This window comes from Corvus cornix, chromosome 8 (genome assembly GCF_000738735.6).
Source record: "Corvus cornix cornix isolate S_Up_H32 chromosome 8, ASM73873v5, whole genome shotgun sequence".
NCBI classification, from domain to species: Eukaryota; Metazoa; Chordata; class Aves; order Passeriformes; family Corvidae; genus Corvus; species Corvus cornix.
Genome location: NC_046338.1, coordinates 10,732,308 through 10,758,296, shown reverse-complemented (window position 1 = coordinate 10,758,296; position 25,989 = coordinate 10,732,308). Strand labels below are relative to the sequence as shown.

Sequence of the window (25,989 nt, the reverse complement as noted above, 5' to 3'; positions counted from 1 at the left end):
CACCCACGCACCTTGATTGCTGGCTTTGGGATTCAAAGTCTCATGGCATCACAGAGCAACTCCATCCCATAGCTTGGCAATTTTGAAGGTTGACTCCAAAAAGTTTCGTTTCAGTCTTTGAGATCAGAGAACAAAAAGGTGTTTCAGGAGGACGTTCTTTGGGAGCAGAGAGAATCCTTGTTCTCCTTTCGAAGCTCTGGCTGGTTGTGAATGCCAGAAGTAGAGTGTTTTTGTGCTTTCTCTAACAGCTCTCCAGCTCCTCCCCAGTACAACTTTGAGTTTCAGTTTCCAAGCTGGGCAGCTTTCCAGCCACTCTGCCCCCCAACCTGTAGCTCTGCATGGTATTGTTCTGACCCAAGTGCAGGACCCAGCACTTGCCCTTGTTCAACCGCATAGCGTTGGCCTCGGCTGGTCAACCCAGCCTGTCCAGATCCCTCTGCAGAGCCCTCCGACCCTCCAGCAGATGGACACTTCCACCCAACCTGGTGTGATCTGCTAACTGACAGGGTGTCCTCAATCCCCATGCTCTTTGCTAAATTTTAGATACCTGGTACCTCAAGGGTTTTTGTTTGGGGATCTTGGGGAGGGGGGGGGTGAAAGACAGGAGGGAGGTCATTCTCTCCTTAAAACGTCAGCAGTCATTGCTCGTCCATGTTATCTGAATACCTTCCTTTTTCAGTAGCTTAGATACAAGGAGAAGCAGTGCTTTTTGTTTCCCACGTTGGAACAATTGCTGGAAAATAAGACTTTTTCAGCAGGACGTTTTGTCAAAACACACAATTTGTTCACATCCTTAATCAAAGTTTTTGCTTGAGACTTGCTGGCCAGTGATGCTCTGACAGGCTGCAGTGTTCCCCAGAGAAGTAGAAGCCACTGGATTGACAATGATGCAACAGGCTGCAGAAACTAAGCAAATCAGATTTTAGCATGATCTAGCCCTTTCAGTAGGAGTTAAGTGACTGAAAAGCTTGCATTCAGGCCTGTGAAGTGGAAATGAACAGATTTAGTATTCCAGGTGAGTGGCAACAGGAATGCTTCGCTTTAATATGAAACTTGATGTTAGAAAGCGTGGGAGAGCTCTGCTGTCAGATTAACTCGGTTCTCATGCACTTTTCCCTGCACTGAACTGCAACCAAACATACATGGATCAAAAGTCAAATGCTCCATTAATTTAACCACACATTGGATTTAGTGGCATATGGTAATGCATTATTGATTGCACATCTTAAAAATGAAAATCTCTATGCTAATAGCACCTCACATCAGTACAGGTAGTATGAAAAATGCAGTGGATTAATAAATGACTTTGATTCCGAGTAAGAGCTGTTGCCATGCTTTTCCTTGTAAAGATTGAAGTTTTGGGTGTGTTTTAGTGGGACTGTGTTTATATATTCTGTCACAAGGAAATGTGCAGTAGTAATAGTTACGTTGTATTTCTCAGCATAAAATATTAAAAAGCAAGAATGGTTTGGAAACAGTTCTACAGGCAGTTATATTCAACAGCTGGTACCAACAAATGGCACAGTCCTCCCTGAAAGCACAGCATGGTCGACTTTTACTGTTCCTTTACTGTGGAGTCTTAATAGCTGGCTGCAAAACCCATCTGAATTCATGCATTTGAAGAACTTTTGTGAGTTTTTTCAATGCATACTTCCAGCTGATGAGGGGTTTTTTTGTAGTAGTTACTGAAAGAGCCTAGCCTTATTTATCAGCTGTTGGATATGACCCAGAAAACTCTATTTTTACCTACTTGAAATGATGCTGTAATTTTGAGGGAGGGAATAAAAAAAAAATTTTTTTTTTTCTCACCAAAAAAGGATTTTAAAAAGGGTGCTTACTCAGGCAGGGAATCTTGCAGATACATTCTGTTTCTGTGCACGCTCTTCCTCATCCACATTTTTGACATTTCTTGATATACTTTTTTGCTGTGCTATACACCGAACCTTTAAATGACTCTCAGTGCCATACACTCTAAGCTGTTTTTAGTACTTCACTAACATGAGCAACTAGTTTCTCTGGTCTCTCAGGAAAATGCTTGTTTTGATCTGTCTTTGGCTTTGAGTTGTTTGTGGATGCTGCTTTAAAGTTACGGCAGAGTAGTGGGCTCGGGTTCAGAGCAGGAGGTCCAGGCTGGTCCTCACATCCTAAGGCTTTGTCTCACACTTCCCACTACTCTGTGAGACTGTGTCATCAGCTTGGAGAACCTTTGCCCTGTGGCATAGAGTTTGTTTAGCCTGAGCAGAGAAGCTTCTGCTATAATCCTCATTCTGGAGTTTTTTAATTCTTTTAAATATATTTGGTCTCAGTCTTGGAAAAATTTGAGTTTAGGACCAAGGCTGCAGGTGTGACTGTCATTATGAGGAAACCAGAATGGAAAGCCAGAAGAGGTAGCCAGATTGACAGAAGAATGTTGTGGTAGTAGGGATTTCATAAATGCCACCTCTAACTGTTGCAATCTAATCTGCTCAAGCTGTAAATAATTGTTTTCTTCCAGGATGGGTTGAGGTCTCCTAGTTGGCAGCAGACTCCACAACTGACACAATACAGGGCAGAAGTTGTTATTACTTGAAGTTGTTACTACTAGAAGATCCCTAAACTAAGAACTGTAGCAGTGGGTTGTGGGTGCATACCTTTAATTTGGCCAGGTTTGTGACTTACTTCTGCTCTGGGTCAGCTTCAGCAACTGTTAATCATCTTTGTGTCGCCTCTGTCAAGCACAAGGTTGTCTGTGAAGAAGAGAGAGGAATTGCTTGTTCACCACTGAAGCTGTGACTAGTCTCAGAAGATCTGCCAGTGCTTCTGAAGGCACTGGATCAGAGGAGGGCAAGGCCATGGTAGTGGATGGAACTTGCCCCAGAGGGGGTTTTCTCACGCCTTCCCTTGGGCTGTGCGTAAGGGAGGACCATGCTGGAGAAAGACAAGTGTTGCCTCATCAGTGCCTCTAGAGCTGAGGCTCTTTTCTATGTCCCAGCCTGAATCTGGACTGGATTAGTTATCCCATGAGAGGCTTAGAGGTAGCTATGGCTGATAACATGTCTGGTGTACCCAGGGAGGGCTTTGGTAGTGGCATGCTGCGGTACTTCTTAAAGGACATATTTCCTAATGGAAGTTTCGTCATTTCATGCATCTGTGGCATCATCTTTTGTCCTAGCCAGTTCCTTGTGGCAGGTCAAGAGGCATCATGAGGCCTGAAGGAAGGCTGGTTGGATGACAACAGCGTATCTAAGGGCTGGGAGAAACAATTTGTTTCATCCCATTGGGATGCAGTGCCCCCTCGAGCCTGGTGCACCAAGGTTGCCCCCGGGGGGGAGGGAGCACTGGGTGCCAGTGCATGGCAGATGAGGGGTGCTCGGCCCTGGGAGGGGACAGGTTGCTGCAGTGGCTGTGCGTTACCTTAGCACCGCGCATGGAGAGAAGCAGTGCAGGGACTTGGCAGGAGCACAGCCTGATTCCTCATCAGAGCAAGTTGGGAGGTGCTGCTTTGTCTTGCTCTTGGGAGCACCTGCCTCTGCAAAGCCATCCTGCTCCTCTCCGAGATAAACAGGTGCTTGGGAATGGCCACCTACACTACTGAGAATGTATTGGTAGCTTGTAAATGGAGATAATTGCCGTCCAGACATGAGAGGACAATGTCAACAGCGCCCTTCTGGCACTGGAAGGGTAGCATTGTCTCCATCGGGTGTTTTATGGACTCATAACCTCTGGAACAAGCAGATCCCGTGAGCTCCCACGCTGTGAGCCCCTGGAGCAGGAATCTGCTTGACAGTTTATCCTCTTCTGCCGTGTCTAGTCTCGTATTTTCTTTAATTTTCCTTACAGTACTTTCTTTGTTTTGAACTGACTCAGATTCCTTCTTTTGTGAGCTGTTTTGCTGCTGCTGTGATCTTTCTAAGAGATAGCAAATACTTTGTTTACTGTAAGCTCTTGTGCAGTAATTCATGTGGTTACACCGTGAAACAGAGAAGTGCTTCTGGAGCTTGTTTCCACACCCACCCATTCATCTGTGCCCTTCTCCCTATTTTCAGTACATGGCTTCAGCATGTCACATTGGCATGATGTCATACAAAGCCAGCAGATTTGTCATTAAAAGCCTTGTCATCAATAGATGACTGTATTTTCTGCCTGCCAGAAACTGTTTTATACTTACTAACCCAGTAATTACGACATTGCTGCCTTTGAAACAGGTTGGTTTCACTGCCCCACCTTTTCCTTAGGCAATTAAAAGGCGGTGCCAATGTCGAGGGGGGTATTCATTAGCCTGGATGAGGCTTGGCTCCAGCAGCCAGCCCGCACGAATGCGCTCTGCCTGCCACTCCCCTCATGGGCGGTAGCCCAACACTGGGCAGCCTTTGGAGACCATGAATTTGGATAATATTTGTGGCTCACCTCTTAAGGGACTTGTGTAAGAAGGATGAAGAAAGAGAGCATTGCCTCAAAATGGCTGATAAAATGCTCTTTGTGCAGCATCAGTTGAACCTGAACAGAGCAATGTCAGGGTTTTCTTATCATGTGAAGTGATGCCGTTCTTCTGGGCCGCTGGATTGCTCGACTGCTTTTGATTGTCTTGCAGTAATTGAATAGCTGTGCTGTGTAACCTGTGCTGAAGGAATCAGGGCTGTTTATTCAGCAAACAGATGTCCTGCTTTGTGGTGTGCTTACAATGTTCCTGGCTTGCGTCTTTCATTCATTAATATTGCCGACTACCCGGCTATCGTCCTTGCACTGATAATTTTGCGTTTGCTAATGCGTTTCAGTGTCTCAAAGGGAGATTTGGAAGCTTGCAAAATTTGCAAAGTAATTCCGTTGATCCATCAAGTATGAGTCTGTCAGTAGACAAGGGTTATCCCTGCAACATCCTGTGTTGCAGTGCATCAAACCACTACATCTGGGCAGGATCTGTTCAGGCCTGGTGACGTGAACTTGGTGTGATCCCAGCCTGCCTCACCAAATGGGTAAGGAACATGTGAAATAGCTTTTGGTATGTGTATCCTGCTCCTGTGCAATGCTGACCACAGTCAAACACATTTATCAGAGAGATCTCTGCCCTCAATCCATTTCCTGGCTTGTCCCTAGCACCACACACTCCTGAGTGGTTTCAGATAGCTGGCAGAATTGAAAACAAAGCAGCTTTGTGTTTTAATCATCCCTACCGAGACCCTAAAATTGATGTTGGGCTGGAAGTTCCTCAGCTGATGCAGGCTGGTGGCAGCCAGTGGCCCAGATAAGCCATTTCCAGCCCTGTGTGGGGATAAGGCCCAATATCTCACTTGAAAGGAGTTGAGAACACTCCCTTGCAGTAGGGCAGTGGTTTTGATAGATTGTAAGAGATTTAACCTCGCAGCTGTAGCAGTAATGTGTAGAAAAGCTACTTTTTCCTCTTTTCAAATTATATTTGGTATCATTTTTTAGCTCTCCCTCAGCAGTCGGAACAATTGGACTCGTGATAGTAAGCAGGCCTGGCTTTTGTAGGAAGAAGAATGTGACAAATAACTCCCATAAACGTGTTTACAGTTTGCACTATCATTTCTAAAATACCATTTCCTACATTGACACAGAGGAAATTCACAGTGGTAGGAAGGTTTTACAGGTGCCAAGTCAGGATATGACCCCCCAAAACACAAGTGCTTGGCTGCAAGACCAGTGAGTGCTGTACAATGTTTGTGCTGGTAGCAATCTGATATTCAGCTCCTCCAACTTTTCTGTCCTGTGAGAGATTACAAGTTTTCAGCAAAATCCTGGGGGTAATCCTGCAGGATTCAGCTGTCAACAGCTGTGCTCACCACAGACTCCTCTGCAGGCCTTTTTTGCAAGCAGCTGTTATCTACACTCCATTCCATGCTGGGGCTGATCCGTGCTTCTTGTAAGACGTAAATTGCAATTGCCTCTATGTCCCTTATCATCACTTGATATTTTGAGTGATGCAGAAAATAAGGACACACCGAGGGGTATGTCTCTCACAGCAGCATCCTCAGGGAAGGTAGTTTTCTGGGGAGCTGGGGAACAAGCCATGTAATTGTAGCTGCTCTAAAGGAGGTCTCAGCTCCAGTTTGGGGCTGTGGGAAAGGTTTCTTACCTTAGCTTTTCCCTTAAAGATGAGAAATGTGTGGCACAAAAGAGCTGCATGAGAGCAAGGGTTAGATTTCTGTCACCTCAGAAAGAAGATTAGCAAAGGGAGCTGTCAAGTGAGAGGAGATATCCTCTGCCCATGCTGTCATGCTAGATGCCAGAGGGACATTCCTGTCTCCTCGGTGACTGCTGCTAGCAAGACCTCAGCCTGGCTGTGGATTTTCCAAGTTTCACTTTGTAACTGCAAAACCCACTCGTTTGTTCTTTTCTCTCTTTTTGTTTCCTTCTCCTTTCCTCCTGCCTCTCTCCTCTGTTCCTACTTTCCTCTGTCATTTCTGCTACTGCTGCTGTAGTCCATGGAGGCAGTTAGAGCTTGCAGTGCCCCAAAAAATCCTTTTGTGCCTAGATTTTGCCTTCTCTAACCTAATGCCTACCTTCTGAAAGTACCTGAAACCCAGAAATAAAAACTGGTTTTGATGGTATGCACTTGAAATCAGATTCATAGCCTGTTCTAATGTGCATTGAAGGCACACTGGCTATCCTCGAATAAAACCAAGTGCTGACAAATTCATTTTCTCGAATAAGAGTATCCTCATACTGGCTGGAATAGGAGGTTGGCTATTACTGACAAACTCCATGTGCAGGCAAGTTAGTGCAGCGAGCAAGGGCTGAAAGGAGCGGAGGCATGACTGAGCCTCATAATTATACCTAGATTAGACTTTTGCCTGAGGGCAAGGCACGGCAAGAACAGCTCTGAACTCCTATCGTCCTCGCCTGTAGTGTTTGAACACAGACACATCCCTCGCTGTCCCGGTGAAGTCAGCAGCGCCAAGCCCGGCTGGAACAAAGCCCCGTTATCTCTACAGGAGTGCTGCTGACAGGGCAAGCGTGAGCTTGTTCTGGGCTGTGCTCTGCGGTGTGACCAGCTCAGGTTTTCTCCATAGCCGCTCTTTTCCAGGAGGGTTTTGGGGGGCTGCCAGAGCCACACAATACGGGGGAGAACCGGAGTGGTTGAGCTTCCTCATTTCATGATGGTACAGGTACACCTTGGACCACCTCTGGAGAAGGTGATTGTCTTCCCCTTGAGCTAGTGCCCTGACCTTGGTCCCAGTACATGTCCCCTGAAGCTACCACAGAACTAACAGCAAGTGAACTCCATCCTCTGGGTGTCTGAGGTGTCATCAGAGAGCAGCTGTCAAATTTCCCAGGCATCTCATCACACAGTGATGTGAGCTGGGACTGCAGCCTCCTGGAGGCACACTGCTGCTCAAACACCAGTGCTGCCTCTGTGTTTGATTAACAAGGGATCAAGCGAGTCCTTGCTTGGTAGATGCAGGCATGCCAGAACTGCTTGCTGGAGTTGTGGTGGTTTCAAGCTCCAGGCATGCATGGAAACTGGGCTGTACCAGTACCAGTGCTAGCCCAGGGAACCTGCTGTGGCTCTGACTACGAAGGATGCACCATTTCTCTACTACTGTCATTTGCCACAATAGTTTTGGGGCTTGTATGTAGTTAAGAGGGAAAAGAGTGTGCACTGCATGAACCTTGCATTGCTGGCTGTGCTTGTCTGTGTCCAGTATGGCGTGGGGTGTGAATACTGAGGATCATCACATGGTGGTAACCTGTGCCCTCTGCTCAGCTGATGAGTGCCCAGTGTTGTCACCTGGGCTCTGTAATGACTTGGTATTGCAGGGGGTGAATGGTGTGGGTGCAGTGCTGTATTTAGCTTTGGAGTCTAGGAAAGTCTTGAGCCAAGAGTTCTACTACAGCAGAGGCAGCTTTGCTACTGGGTGTTTGTAATCAATGTCTCTCTGTCGCACTCAGTGAAGTCAAGGTTAGATGGTGTAATTTCTACTGGTCTGTGGCTCATCACAAACTGCTAATTTTGATTGAACAGTCACTCCAGTGCAGCAGACCGGTCGTGTACCTGTGGATCAGACACTGTGAAGGACTCTCTGGTCTCTCCCCTGTCTGTGGACAGGGATTATTGCAGATGGGAAGAGATTTCTTGCACAAATGCTGGTTTCAGGTTTGCTTTTAGCTATGTGCTAAGCTTCCACACAGACTTTGGACAAAGTTAACTGGGTGATACTTAGCTCTGTGCATTCTTTGTAAAATCTTGTGCAAGCCAGAAAAGATTGTCAATGGTAATCATGGTGATTAAATTAGATCACTTCAGGGTTTCAGCCTCCCCAGAGTAAACATCTGTTTTCAATACCCCAAATAGCAAGATGCTGCACTATAGGCAAACTGGGCCTTAATCCAAGGGACTGTCATTATTTACTGGTTTTTTCTATGTATCTTCCTTTGCTTTTCAGTCTATACCATGTTGTACTTTTGTGTATACTCTTCTTTTGTTTCTTTTCAGCCATGTAGGAGTACACATTGTGGTTGCTCAGTATTGAGTGCTTCTGTTGCTTGCTACTGAATGCTGGTGCTGGTGTCATTCCAGTTAAGCTCTATGTACCTTTTGTCTCTGAAAATCAATGGAGAGCAAATTTTAAAAGAACTAGTTTTCATAGTACCTTTCATTAAAAAAAAAAAATTCCATTTATGTTTGCTCATGATGAGGGAGGTTTCTCAGGAGGTCGATCTGGGAGACAAAATACAGTTTGTGCTTTTAGTAAACATCAGGAACATTTCTTCCTGTAGAAAACCTTGAATGCTTTATAGTCACTCTCATCTAAGTGATATTCCCAGGCATTTTTTTGTTTCCAGCAGATGTTGCCTTGTGCTACAGTCTTGATTTGCAAACAAGTTAAGGGTCTTGGGAATTCTCTTGAGATCTTAGATAGAAATATGCAAGATTAGCTACCACAGGCCATGTTCGTGCTGCAGGTGTGGCAGTAGAGGTAGAAGGAAGCACCTGAGGTGACCTATTGCTAGTATCTTCCTGTGAGGAGTGAGGGGTACAGTTCCAGATGAGCAGTGGTTGCAGGAAAAATCAGATTGCAGCAAGTTCAAACTCCTCTGGGACTTGGGAAGGTGCTAAGGTATTGTTTGTTTAAACACTGCAGTGAATTGGGAGCCTTGCAGAATCGGATTTGACAAAGTTTGCTTAAGGTTCCTTAAAACGGGGAAAAAAGAAACACTGAAAATAATTGAGTTTCTGGTGCTTTAAAAGCTTCTTAATGTTCCTCAAGTTCTTTTTTTCTGCGAAAGTATGTTCTTTTGATTGCAGTTCAGGCTTAGCAGAGTACAGTACATCTTGCCACAGAATGAATAAATGAGCTCAGTTCTGCAGCTGCTATTGAATGACGATGTTGGAGCATGCCTTGGCTTATCAGTGAAGGCTGCCTAATGTATTCCACCCAGCCTACCTGAGTGTGCTCTGCAGCAGCAAACCCAGTTAACTATTTTTCCACCTGCCGTATGAATGGTTTTAGCAGTTAAGGGAGTGCTTTGTTTCATAGTATTGAAGTAAGCCATGCCAGAGCATGCACTGGCTGTTTCTCAGATGCCTCTGTTGCTCTCTGCAGCCCAGAAAATGCACCAGGAGCTTGCCACGGCACAGCCTGGCCAGGCGGCTCATGAGCAGAGTGTGGCTCATTAGCTTTACATTCATTAGTTTCTAAAAGCCTTCAGAATCAGATTTGGAGGCATGAGTAAGAAATTTACAGTCTATCCTACCAATGTGACAGAATGTTGCTAGTCAAAAAAAAAAAAATTAAGTGGGCCTCTCTGGACCTTTCTGAGGGATTTTATTGTTTAGCTGTTGTTTTTCAAGATGCCTCAAACTATTTGGCTTTGTGTTTGTCTGTTATGTTCAACTCAGTCCTCCCACAAAAAGTCAAATACCTGCTTTTACTGAATTATTAACAACAATGGATGGAACTTATGTATCAATGAAAATTATTCAGGTTTCCCAAGGTAATTGATTTAAATGGAGTTAAATTTAGTGGAAGCTTCTATTGGTATAATGAATGCTCATTATAGAGCCTAATGTGCTTTAAGGGCTTGATAACCTTCTCAGTAGGGAAGTCAGGCTGCTGTTTTCCAGCAGAGGCACAGATGCTGTACGGTGGCACTGCTGTCAGTGCAACTGTATCCCATTGCTACGCTGGAGTGTTTCTCTTTAACCTTCTGTGGTTTTTCCTCTTGCAGAGGACCACCTCCCAGCTGGCTTCCCAACCATTGACATGGGCCCGCAGCTGAAGGTGGTGGAAAAGGCCCGCACAGCCACAATGCTCTGTGCTGCCAGTGGTAACCCTGATCCCGAAATCTCCTGGTTCAAGGACTTCCTGCCCGTCGACACTGCAACCAGCAATGGGCGAATCAAGCAACTCCGCTCGGGTAAGGTAGCAAAGCAAGTAAGCCTTCCCAGCCTCCTCACTCTTCCTCCCTTTTCTCTTTACGTGCTGCTAGTATTTTCTCCCTGAAACGCGATTCTAAACCCAAATGTCAATTTGCTCTGAGCTTCTTTCTTTTACAATGTAAAACCAGTTTTTGGAGCTGATCCCCTCTGGCAGGATATCGTGGCTTGTTAAAAGGAGACATTAGAGTGGGCATGCATTTTGGAACATCACCTGGATATCTTCTTCAGTAGACCATCTTGATATTGCCCCAAATCCTTGGTAGGCTCAGACATTTCACTACCAACTCAGTGGGTCTCAGGTACTTGTTAATAGGAGCACAGTGCAAATCAGGATAATGAGATACTGGTTGAGATTTTACAATCAGTGGTCATATGCACCTTTACTCCTTATACAGACTCTTCAAGGCAGTGCTCTGCTTTCCGTTGAGCTCGTTACCGTCCTTACTGTGTGACACCACAAGAATAAAGAAAAATCCAAAAAGCAGCAATTATGCGGATTTCAGAGGAAGGTGGACACAGTTTTGAAATACACCATTTCTTGTTGATTCTTTTGTTTGGCAAGCCAAATACTAGCTTTTGAAATACAGACGATGATTTCTTGGGGGTGGCTAAGAATGCACTCATTTTAGCAAGGAGTTCTTGTTTTTCTACTGCACTGTTCAGTCTCCCAGGACTGTAAGGCCCATTAGAGAATTAAAGAAAATAAAATGTTGCTTTATTCACTGATGAAGTGGAGCTCCCCAGTGTGAATTAGAGTGGCTGTTTAACAATGCACAGCATAACTACACAGCAGCTTTAGTCTAGGGAAAAGAGCCCCCAGTGCCCTACACAAAGTACAGAAGGGACCAGAGCTGGAACAACTTTGGTCTAGAGAGGTCTCATGCTTAAATATGAGGCTGACTGCCTTGCCTGGCCATGATTATTTCTGGGCACTCAAAAGCCATTTGTTATGAGTGCTGCTGCCAGGGCATCACCATCTTCTTCTTACTAAGGTGAACATTTTGAAATATTTCCCCATAGCAGGAGCCTTCTGCATACATCTGATGATGCTTGGATGATAAGAAGTAGGTTTGTACTTGGAGGAGTGAGTAAGTGAGACATCACTCTCAGCAAAAATAGAACCCAGCCTGACACTCCTGATCCCACCTTGATGTACCAGTGAACGCTAATTATACTAATGCATTTATAGTTTATGAAATTTCCCAGTGACCTTTAACATATCTCCCCCACAACATGGTTTAATCTTGATCTGTTTGTGCTGGAAGAAAATATCACACTTGTTTAGTTATTCTGAGAAGCTTTAGGAAGCAGCAATAGGAAAGTGCACATGGATGTGTTTCACTTTGTAGCTGACTAAATCAGCATCAGAAATTACCATAAATGAGCAGCAAGGCAGCCTCTGATGCACTTGCTGTACGTTCTCCAGCCTCCTTTTTACAGGCACTTGGCTGCCTCTCCACCAGCTGCTTCACAAGTTTGGTGAGATAAAAAGTTTAAAAACAAACTAGTAAAGCCTGTCATAGCGTCCAAGTTTTGATTCCTATTTGCTGTTCTTGAGCAACGTCTCAATTGAATATTTCACCTGGGATTCAAACTCTAGAGCTGGCTGCTTGCTGAAGACACAGTAATTACCAAGGGAGGTGTCAAGGGAACCTTTTAGAAATCAATGAGCAGCACACATCCTCAGACTCACAGAAGAAATTGATTAGCTCTCTAATGTAGTATGGGAGGTTTCTACAGTTCAGTGCAAGAGACTTCCAAATACGAGTTTGAAGTTTTGTTTTCAGGGATCTGGTGATATGATGCCAAGATTCACCAAGGCTCTGCTGCGCCCTGGCAGGAGTGGGGAGCATGAAGCTTGCAGTTTCTCACGGGCCAGAGATTCAACCCCTGCTTGCATTTGTGGCTTTTTCCTGTATTTGTAGTGGACATAAAGTAGGGCCTGCACTTGGAAGTGCCTGCGTCCCACTTTAGGTGATTGCAGCACCCTGTATGAGCAATGTGATGGCTTGGCAGTTTCCCATTCATTCGGCAAGGTGCTAATTGAGCTCTCCAACACTGTACCGTAGTTGGGCAGAGTTGTTTTTCAAAGAAAAGAGTATTTAAATAGATACCTCATTATATGGTAGAGTTTAATAGTTTGCAAAGTCTCTGCTCCATTAAGATCATATCTTATAGTCATCCTGGCATATCTGCATGAATGTCAGTTTATACTATCTCAATCTAAATATACGCTCATTTAATTTCATTTAATTAAAACCCAATAAAAGCGAGACAGATGCAATATAGTTAAAATAGCTACAGCACATTGTGAGCCCAATACTGTGTATATAGTGTCCGACCTTCAATGAGTACATTGTATATTAATATTCAGATGTATGAAATACAGGTCATGAAGGTCAAAGCAGCTTTGGAGTCTGACTTAGAGAGGGGGTTGAGGGATGATTTTGTTTCTTCAGGCTCGTAGTATGGAATAAATAGAGGTAAAGAAGCAGCATGTTTGGAAAAGGTGCTCTCTTCTGACACTCAGAGTTATGTGGGCTGGCAGTGCTCTGGGGGCTTCAGGCAGGTCTTTGAACTTGCATGCAGTCAGATCATGTGTCCCAGGGGGCTCTGAACATCAGTTTCTAGAGTTCTGTTCATCTTCTGTCAGGTACTAGAGTTTGTGGTTTAAGACATCCAAGCCATCATCTTAGGCTTTTCTAACCCCAGAAAATTGGTGTCTTTGTCAGGACCAAATGGGCAGTTTATAAATCTGCCTTGTATCCTACTCTACCTCATTTAGTAATTATACCTGTATGTGTGTATATTTGTTTTTCCTATTATGCCTTCTGACAGCATAACTCTATATTTGGAGGGCTTTTGTAACTCCTTCTCACCCTTACTTAGGTTTTTCTTCCCAAGTAAAGCTTAATTCTATTTTAAGTCCAATTCTTGGGTAGTTTTGCCAGTAAATGTTAGGCTAATAGCTATAGAGATGAGAACACAAATAGATACAGGGTTTCATCTCTGTTATCACAGATCAAGGCAAAAGCAAGGTTTCTGACTCAGGCTGGTTGTAGCAAAATTCTCCCATGTTCATCTTGCTAGTATTTCCCACCTCTTGCAGAGAGGCTGCTTTTCTGCAAGTGCAGTGCCTCAGGACAACTCCCTGTTCTCCCCCCGGGGTGTGTAGCTTCACTCACTGCCTCTCAGTCAGTGACACAGGATCTAAGGCCAGCTCTGGGCTGGGAAACCTCCCCAGCATGCTAACACATTTAAAACTTGTTTGGCTGAATTGATTTTAAAACTGTCCAGGCATTGTAGTATTGCAGGTGATACACACACGAGTTCTGGCAGCCAATCAGTGCTGCACCTCTAACCATGTTTTAAAATCAGTTAATGATGTGGTGGAAACTCTCTCAGTATAGATCAGATTGTGCTGATGCTTCACAGTTCTTGGATCAGAAGCTCCTGAGGACTTAAAAGCAGTTCAGTTGGAATTCATACTCTCAAAGCTCTTGATTGTCTCCTGTGAGTTTTGTAGCTGAAGAATTGCTCTTCCACCTTTCTCTTCTGAAAACTTCTGAACAAAATGTCAAGTTAGAATAAATAGCTATTCTGACTGTTAACATATATCTTTGCCATGTAAGGAAACTCCAGAAATTCAGAAAGCATTATCTTTCATCTAATAGAGAACTTGGTGTTACAAAAAGTATCATTCTCTGTTAATCACTTTCAATTAACTGAGTTACAGAACCATGCCCTAGATCCTAGTGTGACTTTCAGGCAATTAACTGCAAGTAAAGTATTAGAGAGGACTCTGCAGATGACTTCAGTCACTCTCTGGAAAAGTGAAGGTGCTTCTAGCAAAGAAGCAGTGGGAGCTGGCTCACCATATCACCTTGCTGCATTTGGGCTCTCAGAGTTACCAGCAACTGTTTTCATTTAGGCTTGATCCTATTAGTAGAAGCATTACTTGCTTGGAAACAAAAGGAGTACCCAACATGCACAGAGCAAACATGCAAAAAGAGGTGGTGTCTCTTTATCCTAGTGAAGTGGCCATGATGTCCATATCCTGCTTCACTGGCAATACCCAGCAGTCAGCATCCAGCAGATGTTCAGCTCCTAGCAAGGAACAGCTTTGAGTCCAGACATCAGATAGGCATCGACCTGGTACAAGATGTAAGGACAGCCTAAAAGAATGGAGATTAAGTAGTATTATCCAAAAGGATCAGGGAACCCACACAAGGATGGATATTGTCTCAGAAAGGACTGACTGGAAAAGAGTTGAAGCAATATAGTGGCCAACAACAGCCAGTTGACAGCTAAAGTTTTGTCTTCTGGAAGAGCCTAAACTGCACACCTGGGTCTTGCTGTGTGAGGTGCACACAGCAGTTGTGGAATACATTCAGAGTCCCTGTGGCATCTGGTAGCAAATAGTCTTTCCTGTAGTACTTTCAGTCTTGAAAGGAGTTTCCCCTAAGCCAAAGCTAGGAAGTAGCCAAAAGCACTGTCAGAGTTCTCTGGGATTCAGTGTTGTACTGCCCCAGTCCTCACATGAAGCTAGCACGAGCCTTGGTTTCTCTGCTGATGTTGCTTTGGAATGTTTTTTTGGTGGTTTAGGTTCCTACAAGGAAGTGGTATGTTGGTAAGCCTGTGATGAGTTTGTCAGCAGAGTGAAGTCCCTTCTCCAACAGAACTTCTCCACACTGGGAAATACTGACACAAATAACCCCAGGTGGTTTTCCAGTGTATCATCCTGTGTTTTTCCTTGCTTTGGGTGTCTGACTAGGTGCTTCCAGTACACAGAGAATGTCAGGGCCAGCATTTATTCCTGACTGAGGTGAATGTATGGGGTGTTACTCAGTGTCTGTTAATCATAAAGAGGAAATAAACTCTCCTTCCTTATAAATGTTTCAAACCTTTCAAACACAAGGAATTGGGTTTGAAGTTTGATCTTGGGGTGCCCTTTGCATAAAGCGGCATGGTGATCACAGGGCACAAGTTGGCCTCAGTAACCATTTGAGTGATGACACCTCCCTCACTTGATGGACTCTATTATGTTGGCACTCTGTGGCCTGTGTACTGTGATTTGGTCCCTTTGAGGGACACACTCTAAAAGGACAACAGACAGAGATGAATCATCATATGATGTGAAGGATAAAGGGAAACTTCTGTTTGTTCCTTCGGGATAAGGAAATCTGGGGTCCAACTGAAAAGCCTTGTGCACACTCTGTAATGGTGTCCTCTGAGTGAAAAGTGAATGTCTTAGCTTTGTAAAGGCGAGAGAGACATGGAACAAAGGCTACAGTAAATACAGCAAGCCTCTGTGTTGCTCCCACAAGGGTTGGGGTACATTCAGAAGGATTGAAATTCAACTAATGAAAAAATAAGCTGGCCACATTTAACATTTTAGGGAATCTGCTTCAAGTATGCAGTTGCTTCTAGAGCTCTGTATAGACAATTGCATAATAGAGAAAGGGTTGAGCCTCTACAGGGAGTAGATACAAAGATTTCCTGCAAATCTTCTCAGTTCTAGGACAGAGCAACAAACCCTATTTCAGCCAGATGAGAGATAAGGAAGTAATGTTTTCAGCCCCTTGGGCTTGTGTTCAAAGTCATTGCACCATTCCCATGGGAAGTGACACACTGTGGTGATGCTTTTCTTAACTCTGAAAATTGTGGAACCGATGGGGCAGGGGACACATGATACACCAGAGGGGGAGTGCCCTAGACCAAACAGAGCAAAAATATCGCTTGGCAAACTTTCCAAACAAGCAAAGAGAAATAACCCTGTTTTCCATGGCTGTGCTATTCCTTGTAAGTATCTCTGGGTATAACTGTTCTGTTAAGAGTAGCAGTAGTTACTAGGATAAGTAAGCATCAGATTTTTTATTGCAAGAGATTACCCACAACTTCCGTCACTGCAAGATTTTTTCTGATGCTTCAGTCATCTCTGGGTAGAAGACATCAGAAAATATAACAAGACATAAAGTTAAAATGGGGTAATGTCATCTTGGCAGAGGAAAATGCTAAAATGAGTAGTTTGAATTGCTGCTCCTGCTTCAAAAAAGGGACTCTGCCTAAAGGAAGGGTAGTTAGGAAAGAAAAAGAATAAGTATAAATATTGTAATTACTTTTTAAGAGGCAAGTTAAATGTGCTTAAAATATGCTGCCCTTGTATTTACAGAAATTCTTTTCTTTCTTTCCCATTGGGTGATCATTGTGGATAATGGAATGAGCTGTAAATCTGAGATACACGACAGTCTTGTATGCATACTGGTATTTATTAATCAATACACTGAACATGATTTGACACACTGTGTCCTGTTTAACCCTGTTTTTCTGTCTGTTTAAACTCCTCAGTTTTCTTTGGTAAGTGCTTGGTATTCAGATCCTACAAATCTGCATAAAACCAACACATACCATGAACTGCCTACAGATTCAATTTGCATGAATCTCTCCCTTATACTAACAGCCTTCATATGTGCAAATTAAGACCAAGGGGACAAAAGTGGGGATTAGAAGGGTTCCTTGCCAATTTGCCCAGCTGGAGCTTCTCCATCGTACTTCAGTATTGATTGTACACTGAACTCAAGACACTGGCCAGTGGAGCCTCCACTTGCTAAATACCTTGACCTCATAAAATGAACCTTTATAGATTGTTGCAACAGGATAATTTAACCTCACTCCCAGAGAAGCCCTCCTTATAAGATACTCTTCATTACAGCATGTAAAATTATCTCCAGTGCCTTATAAAGAGGGTAGGGATTCCTTTCTTCTGCTAACATCCAAATTAGGCAGGAACAACAGAGGCTAGCGTGCCATTGTTACATTACCAGAAACCACTTCATTTCGAAATATTTCTGTATGTAAAGTTAATTCTGCGTGACACCAATTTCTTGGCCAGAGGGAACCTGATGCAAGGGTTACGCGAATGTGGAGAATGACTCAAAACTGATTTATTACGCTTTCCTCTTAGTTTAATGTCTTTAAGCAAGCAGATTTTGTCCCACTGGTCGTTCTAACCTCAAAGCCAAATTGCACCGAGTGCCCGCAACCATGCGCTTTCCACCCCTCCTGCCCAGCACACTCACAGTCACACAGCCCCAGGACACACCCTCCTTGTTCTGTATGAGGAATGAAGGAGCACTGCACCATCTCCCCTAAGTGTCCTCCATCTCAACTGCTTGAACAGTGGTGTGGGTGAATGCAAGTGGTGAGGCCAGCCAGCAGTGCCACCTCGGCAGCTTAGTTTGGCCCCTGTTCATGAGGGTGGGGACTTCAATGGAGAGATGCAGGGCTGGATGCTGCACTCCTGAAAGCAATAAGCTTTACTAACCTCCTGAGAGTGTCACTCTGACTTTTATTGCACATCAGTTTCTTTTTGTTTATTCCTGTCGCGCTAATACAAATTCTAGCTTTAAAAAAACTTTCTGCTTTTTAGTTATAATTTTCTTCCTTTCCTCTTTGTACTAATGCTTCTCTCTAATCTTATTTGCATTCAAATTACCTCACCAGGTGGTACACCGATCAGAGGTAAGAATGCTGAAATGTGCCTCCAGTTGTCACGTCACTCCATCTCCTGTCTGCCTTGTCCCTTCTCCTCCGGTGTTTCTCATCTCCAGCTTTTACTCTCAGCCCTAACTCTGCCAGTGCTCTCGCTCATCTGCACTCTCCCACTAGTGTGTTTATTTCGGTTGGGTTTTAGCGTGATTTCTTGTAGACTCATCCATTGCAATTTCGCACTGTTGAAAGGGGGTTATTCAACGGAAAGTTTGCAGAAGTTTGGAAAATGGTCCCAGGCCTCCACCACAGGAGAGTTGACATCTCTTGCAGCTCCTGAAAGTCTCTGAACTTCCCACACATTGTGACCTCGGAGGTCTTTTGTCTCTGGGTTTTCAGATGGATTACTTTGGTGTAAATGTATGGAGGTAACATTTTCACAAGAGAACAGTTAAATTAATCTGTGCTGCTGCTGATGGTCATGAAAATCTAATTGGAAGGAGAAAAATTCTTGAAAGGTTGAGCAAATGTGACTCTGAGATAAGGAACACCTTTGTGTTCCACATGTTTCTCTTTCAGATGTACTCCCCCTCTAATGTGGCGGCAGAGCAGAGAACCACTGACCTTGACCCCCCCCTTTCTCAGCTGGACATACCGATGTTGTTTTGCAGCATTAAGATTTGTTTTAAACAGACAAATCAGAAGCACATCTGGCTCTTTAAGCCTTCATTAATTAAACCCACCCCTAGTTTGACAGCCCAGCCCAGTCTGGTGCACAGTCCCTGGCTAGTTTTCACAGCCTGTATGCACCAGTAATGACTTTCCATTGGAGTGTTGTTTTTTCTAGCCTAAACACTCAAAGCTGTCTCTTTAGATTAACTTTAGCATGTTAATCAGCATTATGTGCTAAGGCCCATCTGAATTCTCTTGTGATTTTGGTTACCCCTCTTGAATGACCTCTGGATTTCTTGACAGAATGACTTCTACCTATAAATCAACACAACCTCATTCGTTCAGATTTCCCCCTTCTCCCTTTTCCTCCCCCTTTTCCCCAAATCACTGCTGGAAGTTAATAATATGACTCTTGTAACTGGTTCTGTTGCTGGGGGTTAATGTTTTCAGCTCCTATTAAGTGATTTTAGAGTAAAGGTGAATCGCGGTTTGATACGTATTTGCATTAAGTTGCCTCCGTAGCAAATCTGGGTCAGGGAAAAAGACTGCAAACCTTCTTTTTATATGAATGGGCTTACCATATCTGTCATTCCTCCCTTTGGAACGCTTGAGATTGACAGCTGTGATGTTACAAACTCCTTTAAACTATTTCTTCGTCTCCTATTTCTACTGCAAATGCTAAAATGAAGTGACAGATGGAATGCTAACTCCATCCACTCTGAGCTCCTGGCCAAGCATGCTGAGTGTGCAGCCATCCCAGGGCCTCCCCGCACGCTTCGCTGCACGCCTCTCCTAGCTGATGACATTAGTGACTCAGCACCAGAACCACATGGATGCTCCATACGTCCTGCTTGGGAACCGATCGCATCTCTGTGAAAAGAACCATCCATCTCATAAAACATAAGTTTCCCGCACCCCCACCCCCTTCCCACCCCCATTTGAGTCCTGATGAGGTATTTTAAGAGTGTTCTTGACATTATTTAAAATATATGTGTCCTGTTTGAATGTCAAAGATGACATTTCTGTGAGAGCAAACAGAAGCCACGTGCTGCTCTCTGGCTTCTAGAGGATTTCTGTCAGCCTGATGCCTTTTATTTAAAATGGAGGTCATTGAATTTCTAAAGATAATGACAGATTAGATTAAAGTGCTTTTTTATGATGGTGAGGTTGTGTCCATGTAGAAGTGACTGTTCTGCCATGTTCTATACCCAGCTGCACTCTTGTTCCTCATTAAGGTAAGTTTGATGCTTTGGAATCCATTAATTTGGTCTGAAAGGAAGGGTGAAGTAATTACTCTTAATGAACCCTTTTGGTAATAATGTTGGGGGGGAAGGGGTGGTTTTGGTTTGATTTCATTGCTGCTGTGACTGTCGCTAGGAGTTGTGTGTCTGGAGTTCTTGGGATGGTATCCAAGACATTTCTGTCAAGAGCAGTGGCAAACCCACCTGGAGGGAACAGCATGTGATTAGACAGAGGATGATCTGAGATATTCTGCCATGCACCCCTCCAAACAGGAGATTTTTATCTCTAAATAAACTCATTTGACCTTACCCCCACATATTTGGTCCTTTCTGTCCAAGACATGTCTGGCTTCCCTGAAATGGGAGGAGCTCTCATCCATAATTCAGAATTTCCATTTGTAGCTTCACTCTTTACCCCTCTGGGATGGTCCCAGGTAGTAAATTAATATTGAAATCCCTGTTTGTTCATCAGAAAGACACAGAGCTGGCAAATGCCTGTCAGATTAGGCAAGAGCTGGCTTCTTAAGGTGACCCACAGATAGTATCAGCAAATCCATGTTTAAGCAAGTTCTGCCCCATTTATATTTTGAAAGTAGAATATAAGATGTTCATTTCCAGCATTTCTCTACAATATCACTCACTCAGCTTTGTGAAACCTGGCTGCATTTTCCTGCCCTGGGCTGTAAGAGAGAGCAGAACTCAGTTGTGTTTCTAGTGGGTGCTAGACTGAACAGGCACTGGATCAGATACACATGAGGAGGTAAAGAAATATCATCGTCTCAGGCATTATCCCTTTCCAGTCAGATTTATTTGTTACTTTTCTGTCACCACAGGAAATATCAGAGGTTCCTATACATAAGAGTATTTCTTCCCTGCAGACGTCAGCATAGCAGAGGTCTGTCTGAATTAACTTTAGATCAGCTCACTTGGGTGTCAGAAGCTGTCTGGGAAGCCAGGTAAACACCCGCACCAACTTCTGTATAGCTGTAGCTAAACCTTTTCCAGTCCCAAGTGAACTGGTTTAAATATAGTTCCATTATTTCAATGCTATCCTGCGAGCTGGAGCGTAAAGCTATCCAAAGAGATTAGAGGAAGCTAAAAGAATTTTGCTGTTTCTTTTTGAGTATGTGTTTGTACATTTGGTTGGTCTTTGTGTATTACAGGATTTTTTTCCTGTTTCTTGAGCTTTTCCAGTCACCAAAAGAAAGCAAAAGAAAAACAATTTTAAAATGAGATCTGCTTGCAGGAGAAGTGTCAGGGGGAGGCTGGGTGGGTAGTGCCTGGAAATGCTTGTCATGCCATGTTTCTTACTGTCACATTCAGATTGACTTGTGTCCCTTTAGAAGCACACAGAGGTGTTACTGTGCTTTTGACAGTGCTGTAGTTTTGCTTCTGAGGCAGAGTCCCCCGAGATTCCCTGTACCTGCTAGTGAGAGATCAGAGCATCCTGAAACTCTGCTGTCTAAGAGGAGGCCTCACACTGCTGAGAATGCTGGGTCTCATCTCCTCCCTCTCTGCCCGAGTCCAGTTCATGGCAGCAGTCAGGTACTATCAGCAGCTGCCTCTGGTGCTCAGGAGAGTGATTTCTCAGCACTGCTGCCATCCAGAACAGGCCCCTTGTATGCCAATCCCTGTCCTCGCAGGCATAATAACCATAATGAACACTAACAATGAAAATATATTTGTAGTTACCTTGTTTTGCATATTTGGCAGTGCCAATAGCTGGTGGAGGCTAGGTACAATCCTCTGTAACAGCTGGGAGATGGTGCTGTTATAAATTACCAAAAATAGCGAATATGGGAAATGCTTATTTTCATTTTTAGTGACTCTCGTGTGGTTTGGTGGTTTTTCACAGCTCCCACAGCAAGTGTTTGTTATCTCAGGCAGCAGCCAGGATGTCAGAGTCCAACTCCCCCACTGTCAGGGCTTCACATTATTTCTTTGTCCACCATATTCACATTTATGAGTCCTTATTTGATCTGGGATTGTCTCTGACCCTGCTCCACAGCTCCCTGGATTTTTGTAGAGAAATTCGCCTTCCCTAGGAGGGAATTTTTAGCAAAAGGGATTGGGACCCACACCTGAGCACTTGTGGAAGAGGGAACTGGCTGAAGAGGGGGGCTAAGAATACTGCTGGAAGAGAAGTCAGGCAGTATTTATGTGAAGGAAGCTGGTGGGAAGCAGGGGGAAAGAAAAGGGCGGGTTTTAGAGTAGCCATATGCTGTAGTGTGCAGGTAGGCAAAATGTACCTCTTTGCTGAGAGGAAGGGCCCTGGTCAGGTAGCTGGGTTCATTCCATCTGCATTGCAAGTCCTTTCCTTAGATGAGTGCTGTGTCTGCAGCCTGGTTTCTCTGACTCTTGGGTACTTACAGGACCATTTCATTCCATGTCTTCATTCCATGATTTTATAACCAGGACAAAAAGTCAGTCCCCTCGTTGTGAGCCTGGAGGACTGAGGCTGTGAATGCCCTGATAGAGAAAAAGCTGTTCCCACTGCTGGGGATGGAGCTCCGACCTGAATTGATACAGAAGAGTGTTGCCCCGGGAGCTGCAGTGTTTGGCTCTGTGCGGTGCTCTCTGGGAGAAGAGGGCACAAGCACCCAATGAGCTACGGAGCAGGATTTCAGGGAGATCAATTTGTGTGGCAGCTCAGAGCCTTTTACATTTGGTTTGTCACCTGGAGAAGAGAGTGACAAGCCCTCCATGGCACAACAGTACCCAGCACTGCCAAAAAGCATCCCTTATCAGGATCTGCCTTCCCCATGCTTTCTCTGTGCAGGGCACTTTTTAAATGTTTCTTTTAACCACTGTCACTGCAACTAATGATTCTGCCTGAGCACAAGTATATTTGAATAGATAAGTATCTTGGAAAGCTGCTAAAGGGGCTGCTGTCTGTGCCTGAGTTAAAGAGCAAAAGAAAAGCTAGGTGAGGAGGGGAGGGGCTGGCAAGGAGATACCAGCAAAGAGGAATAAGGAATATAAAATAAGGAATGCTTGTCAGTCAGAGGGGCTGACTCCTGCCCTCAGCCCCAGAAAACTCTGCCTTGTCACCATTCTCCCTGGCACTGGAGGGCAGCCAGGGGTTTTTCTCAGGAGCTGTCAGCTCTCTGATAAGCTGTGTTGTCAGGAGCAGGTCTGAAGCACAAGCAAGACTGACGTGACATGGCAGCATGGTGAGGAGCTGTTCCCCTCTTCCTCTGGAGCCCTGCTGCAGTTCAGGTGTGGAGGAGCAGCGGAGGTTGAGTGATGCTCAGCAGGGACAGGTTTCACTCTGATGTGCACGTGCTGCTGCAGAGCCCCACAAGCAAGCTGTTCACTGCTCCTCTGTGTACTTGTATCCATGTCCTGGTGGTCGATGGTCCTCATGCATCCACCAAAGCCCTGCTATCTCATTGCACATCAGGACTCAGCCACACAAATGGGAATAAGGCACCTGGCACGGGAGCACTGGAGGCGTCCGTGTGAGAAGCCTGCAGTAACATCCTGTGTGAACAAGACCTCACTCAGCAACTTACACAACATAAATCCCAAAGTAATGAATAAAAGTAAACCAGCCTTCCTAGCCTTGGTTTGCAGAGGCGCAGAAGATTAAGAGATGTTGACAGGGCTAGGAATAGAAATCAGGTCCTTTGCACTTCTCGAGGCAAACAACTCTCTGTGCTTTTGAGCGTCTTCGGATGCAGCTTCCATGAATTTCAGGGAACGATGCTACTCAGAACTCGGATCTTAACTTTCTTGTACTCCTTGTGTCCTGTCCAGCCTAGACATGAACCCTCCAAGAGATGATGTCTCTCTCTGGGACCACTGAACTAGGGCTGAGAGCATTTTGTAGGAAGTTTTTTTCCAAGTTTCAGATGCATTTCTGTCTCCAGCTTTCTGATTCCAGAAATGTCTGAGCTTCTTAACTTTATTCATAAATCTTTGTACTCTGAGACACCCTACACTTGCCTAGATCCATCACTTAGTTGTAGGTTGTCTTTCAAGAAAATCCCTCCAGCCCTGCTGACTGCCATCAGTTTACCACGATCCTTTCAGTTTCTGCTGGCTGTCAGCTATGCTGCAAGATCTTTATGTTTGTCTAATGATGATTTATTGCAGGACCTGTTTTCTTTCTGGTTCATTTGCGAGGTTTGTGTTAACTTCCTTCTGCTGTGGGTTCTTGTCTTCCTCCTGACACACCATAATTTGAATAGTCGTCCCAACCCAGACAAACCCAGAGTCCCTTGCCCAGTGTCCCTGAGCAGTTTGCAGGCAGTTGCTGACATGTTGCATGTTTATAATACTATTCTAGAAATTGGTCCATGTTGACAGGCAGTAACAGCATTTCTTTTTAAACTCCCCTCATTTTCTTCATCTCTTAAGTTTTTTCTTTCTACTATTGAGGTCCCTAAAGATGAAAAATAGTTGGACTGACATTTAAGAGGCATGGTGATTGTGAGTATAAAGGGTAAAAAAATTACCAGTAATATGTATTAAATGGCAAAAAGGGTCATGGAAAAAGGTATGTGTTTATGGCGGAATTATCTAGGGATCTTACTTTTTTTCTAGGCAGACACTACTGTCACTTGAAGCTGGCTCTGCTTCCAGCCCAGCCAGTTGGGTTTTTTGTTAAGCTTGGGTATATTTTGCAGCAGACAACTTTTCCCAGACAAGCTTGATGGAAGCACTTGGAATGAGCTCTGCAGCACATGCATGCCCAAGGAGTGATGAGCAGAAATTACAAAGGGGGTAATATATGGTGAGTTCCAGGAAAATCCTCCTGACAGAGAGCATAACCAGGCAGTGGCATCAATTCCTTGAGGAAGTGGTGAAAGACCTATCATTTGGCACATTTAAAATGGGATTGGACACAACACAAGTACATTTACAACAGGGAGCAATCCTGCCCTGGCCCCCAGGGATGCACGAGGTAACCTAATAGGTCTTTTCCATTTCTAGATTCTCTGATTCTCTCTATCTTGTCAATGCTGGGAAGCTTTGTCCTGCTCCACTGCCTATCATGCTACGGTCTGCTTGAAGATGTTTTTCCCAGACAGGGTATAAAAATTCACTGTCCTCCCTAAATTAAGCAGCAGAGCTCTGTAGGCTTCATCCTGTGGGCGTCCAGAGCGCTGTGGCCAGGCAAGCTGGCAGGTCCTTTTGTTAGTAGGTGGACTTTTGCAAACAAGCTTTCTCTGTCTAGCTGAAGCCTCATTTCCAGCACTAATGCAACAATAGGGAGGGCTCTGTACATCATTTTTATTATATGGCAGAACCCGGGGAAGTTCATTTTTCCCCATGACATACAGGCTTATGCTACAGTCTCAATTTATCCTTCTAAATAATGTAGGTGGCAGTGGTTGATTCACATTAGTTTTTCTTCTGTTCTGATGATATGAAAAACTGTGTTTGACCTCTGCAGCTTGAACTAGCAAGAAGGGAGAAGGCAATTTCACCAGCTATTCTCAGTGTGACTCTCAGTGGTCATTTTGAACCGTGGTGGGCAGAAATGAGTTCAGATCATTACAAGCAAGGGGGTTAACATCTTTTAGTTTGGTATATGGTTTGTGAGCAGAGTTCCCTTCTTGCAGGCAACACTAACCAGCAGAATTTGAGCACTTGGAGGCACTTAAAAAATTATTCCCACAACGCCTGGGGAAAGTAGGCAGAGCAGCAGCCACTTCAGTGTCTGGCCAGAGGCCACACACTCCTGCAGTGCCAGGTTGCTGTCATATGCATCTTGCTTTTTTCTTTCTCTGCCTCTCCATCTTTTAGTCTGCATATGGAGCCCAGTTAAGGGAGTTTAGGTGTGGCCAGTTGAGCAGTCATCTGTGCTGGGCAAGAATTTGGATGAAAGGCCAGGCTGCCAAGCTGAGCGCTGCTGGACACCAGTGGAGTAGGCTGAGTAGATGAGAGCAAACCAGCTTAGACCATCGCTCACTTCCACATCCTGGGTCCTGCACAGGTTCCCCATGTGAATTGCTACTCTGTGTGCCCTGACAATTACTGCCATTATTTAGACATGCCCCTCATGCATTTGGCACTTTGGGGATGGGATCAGATCATGTCCCAAGAATATGCAGCCTGGGATAAGCAACTGCTCCTGACCTAAAGCTGGGGAAGCAGGCACTGCTGGGACAAAGGGAGGGTCGCCTTCATGCAAGCATCGTGCAGCGAATCAGTTGTATTACATTGGTGTGTATTTTTCATGTCTCAGACTGACTTTCT

General features: G+C 44.5%; 1 protein-coding gene across 17 annotated transcripts in view; it reads left to right on the top strand.

The window, feature by feature from the left end:
- Positions 1–25,989, top strand: part of PTPRF (protein tyrosine phosphatase receptor type F) — a 379,859-nt gene that overhangs the window by 262,380 nt on the left and 91,490 nt on the right. For 9 of the 17 annotated variants that reach the window (XM_039556062.1, XM_039556075.1, XM_039556071.1 and 6 more), the window contains 2 exons: positions 10,171–10,359; positions 17,885–17,902. In XM_039556062.1, the coding sequence (XP_039411996.1) occupies positions 10,171–10,359; positions 17,885–17,902 (207 nt within the window). The remainder of the gene's footprint in view (positions 1–10,170; positions 10,360–17,884; positions 17,903–25,989) is intronic. The other 8 variants (XM_039556074.1, XM_039556073.1, XM_039556076.1 and 5 more) reach the window with 1 other exon arrangement.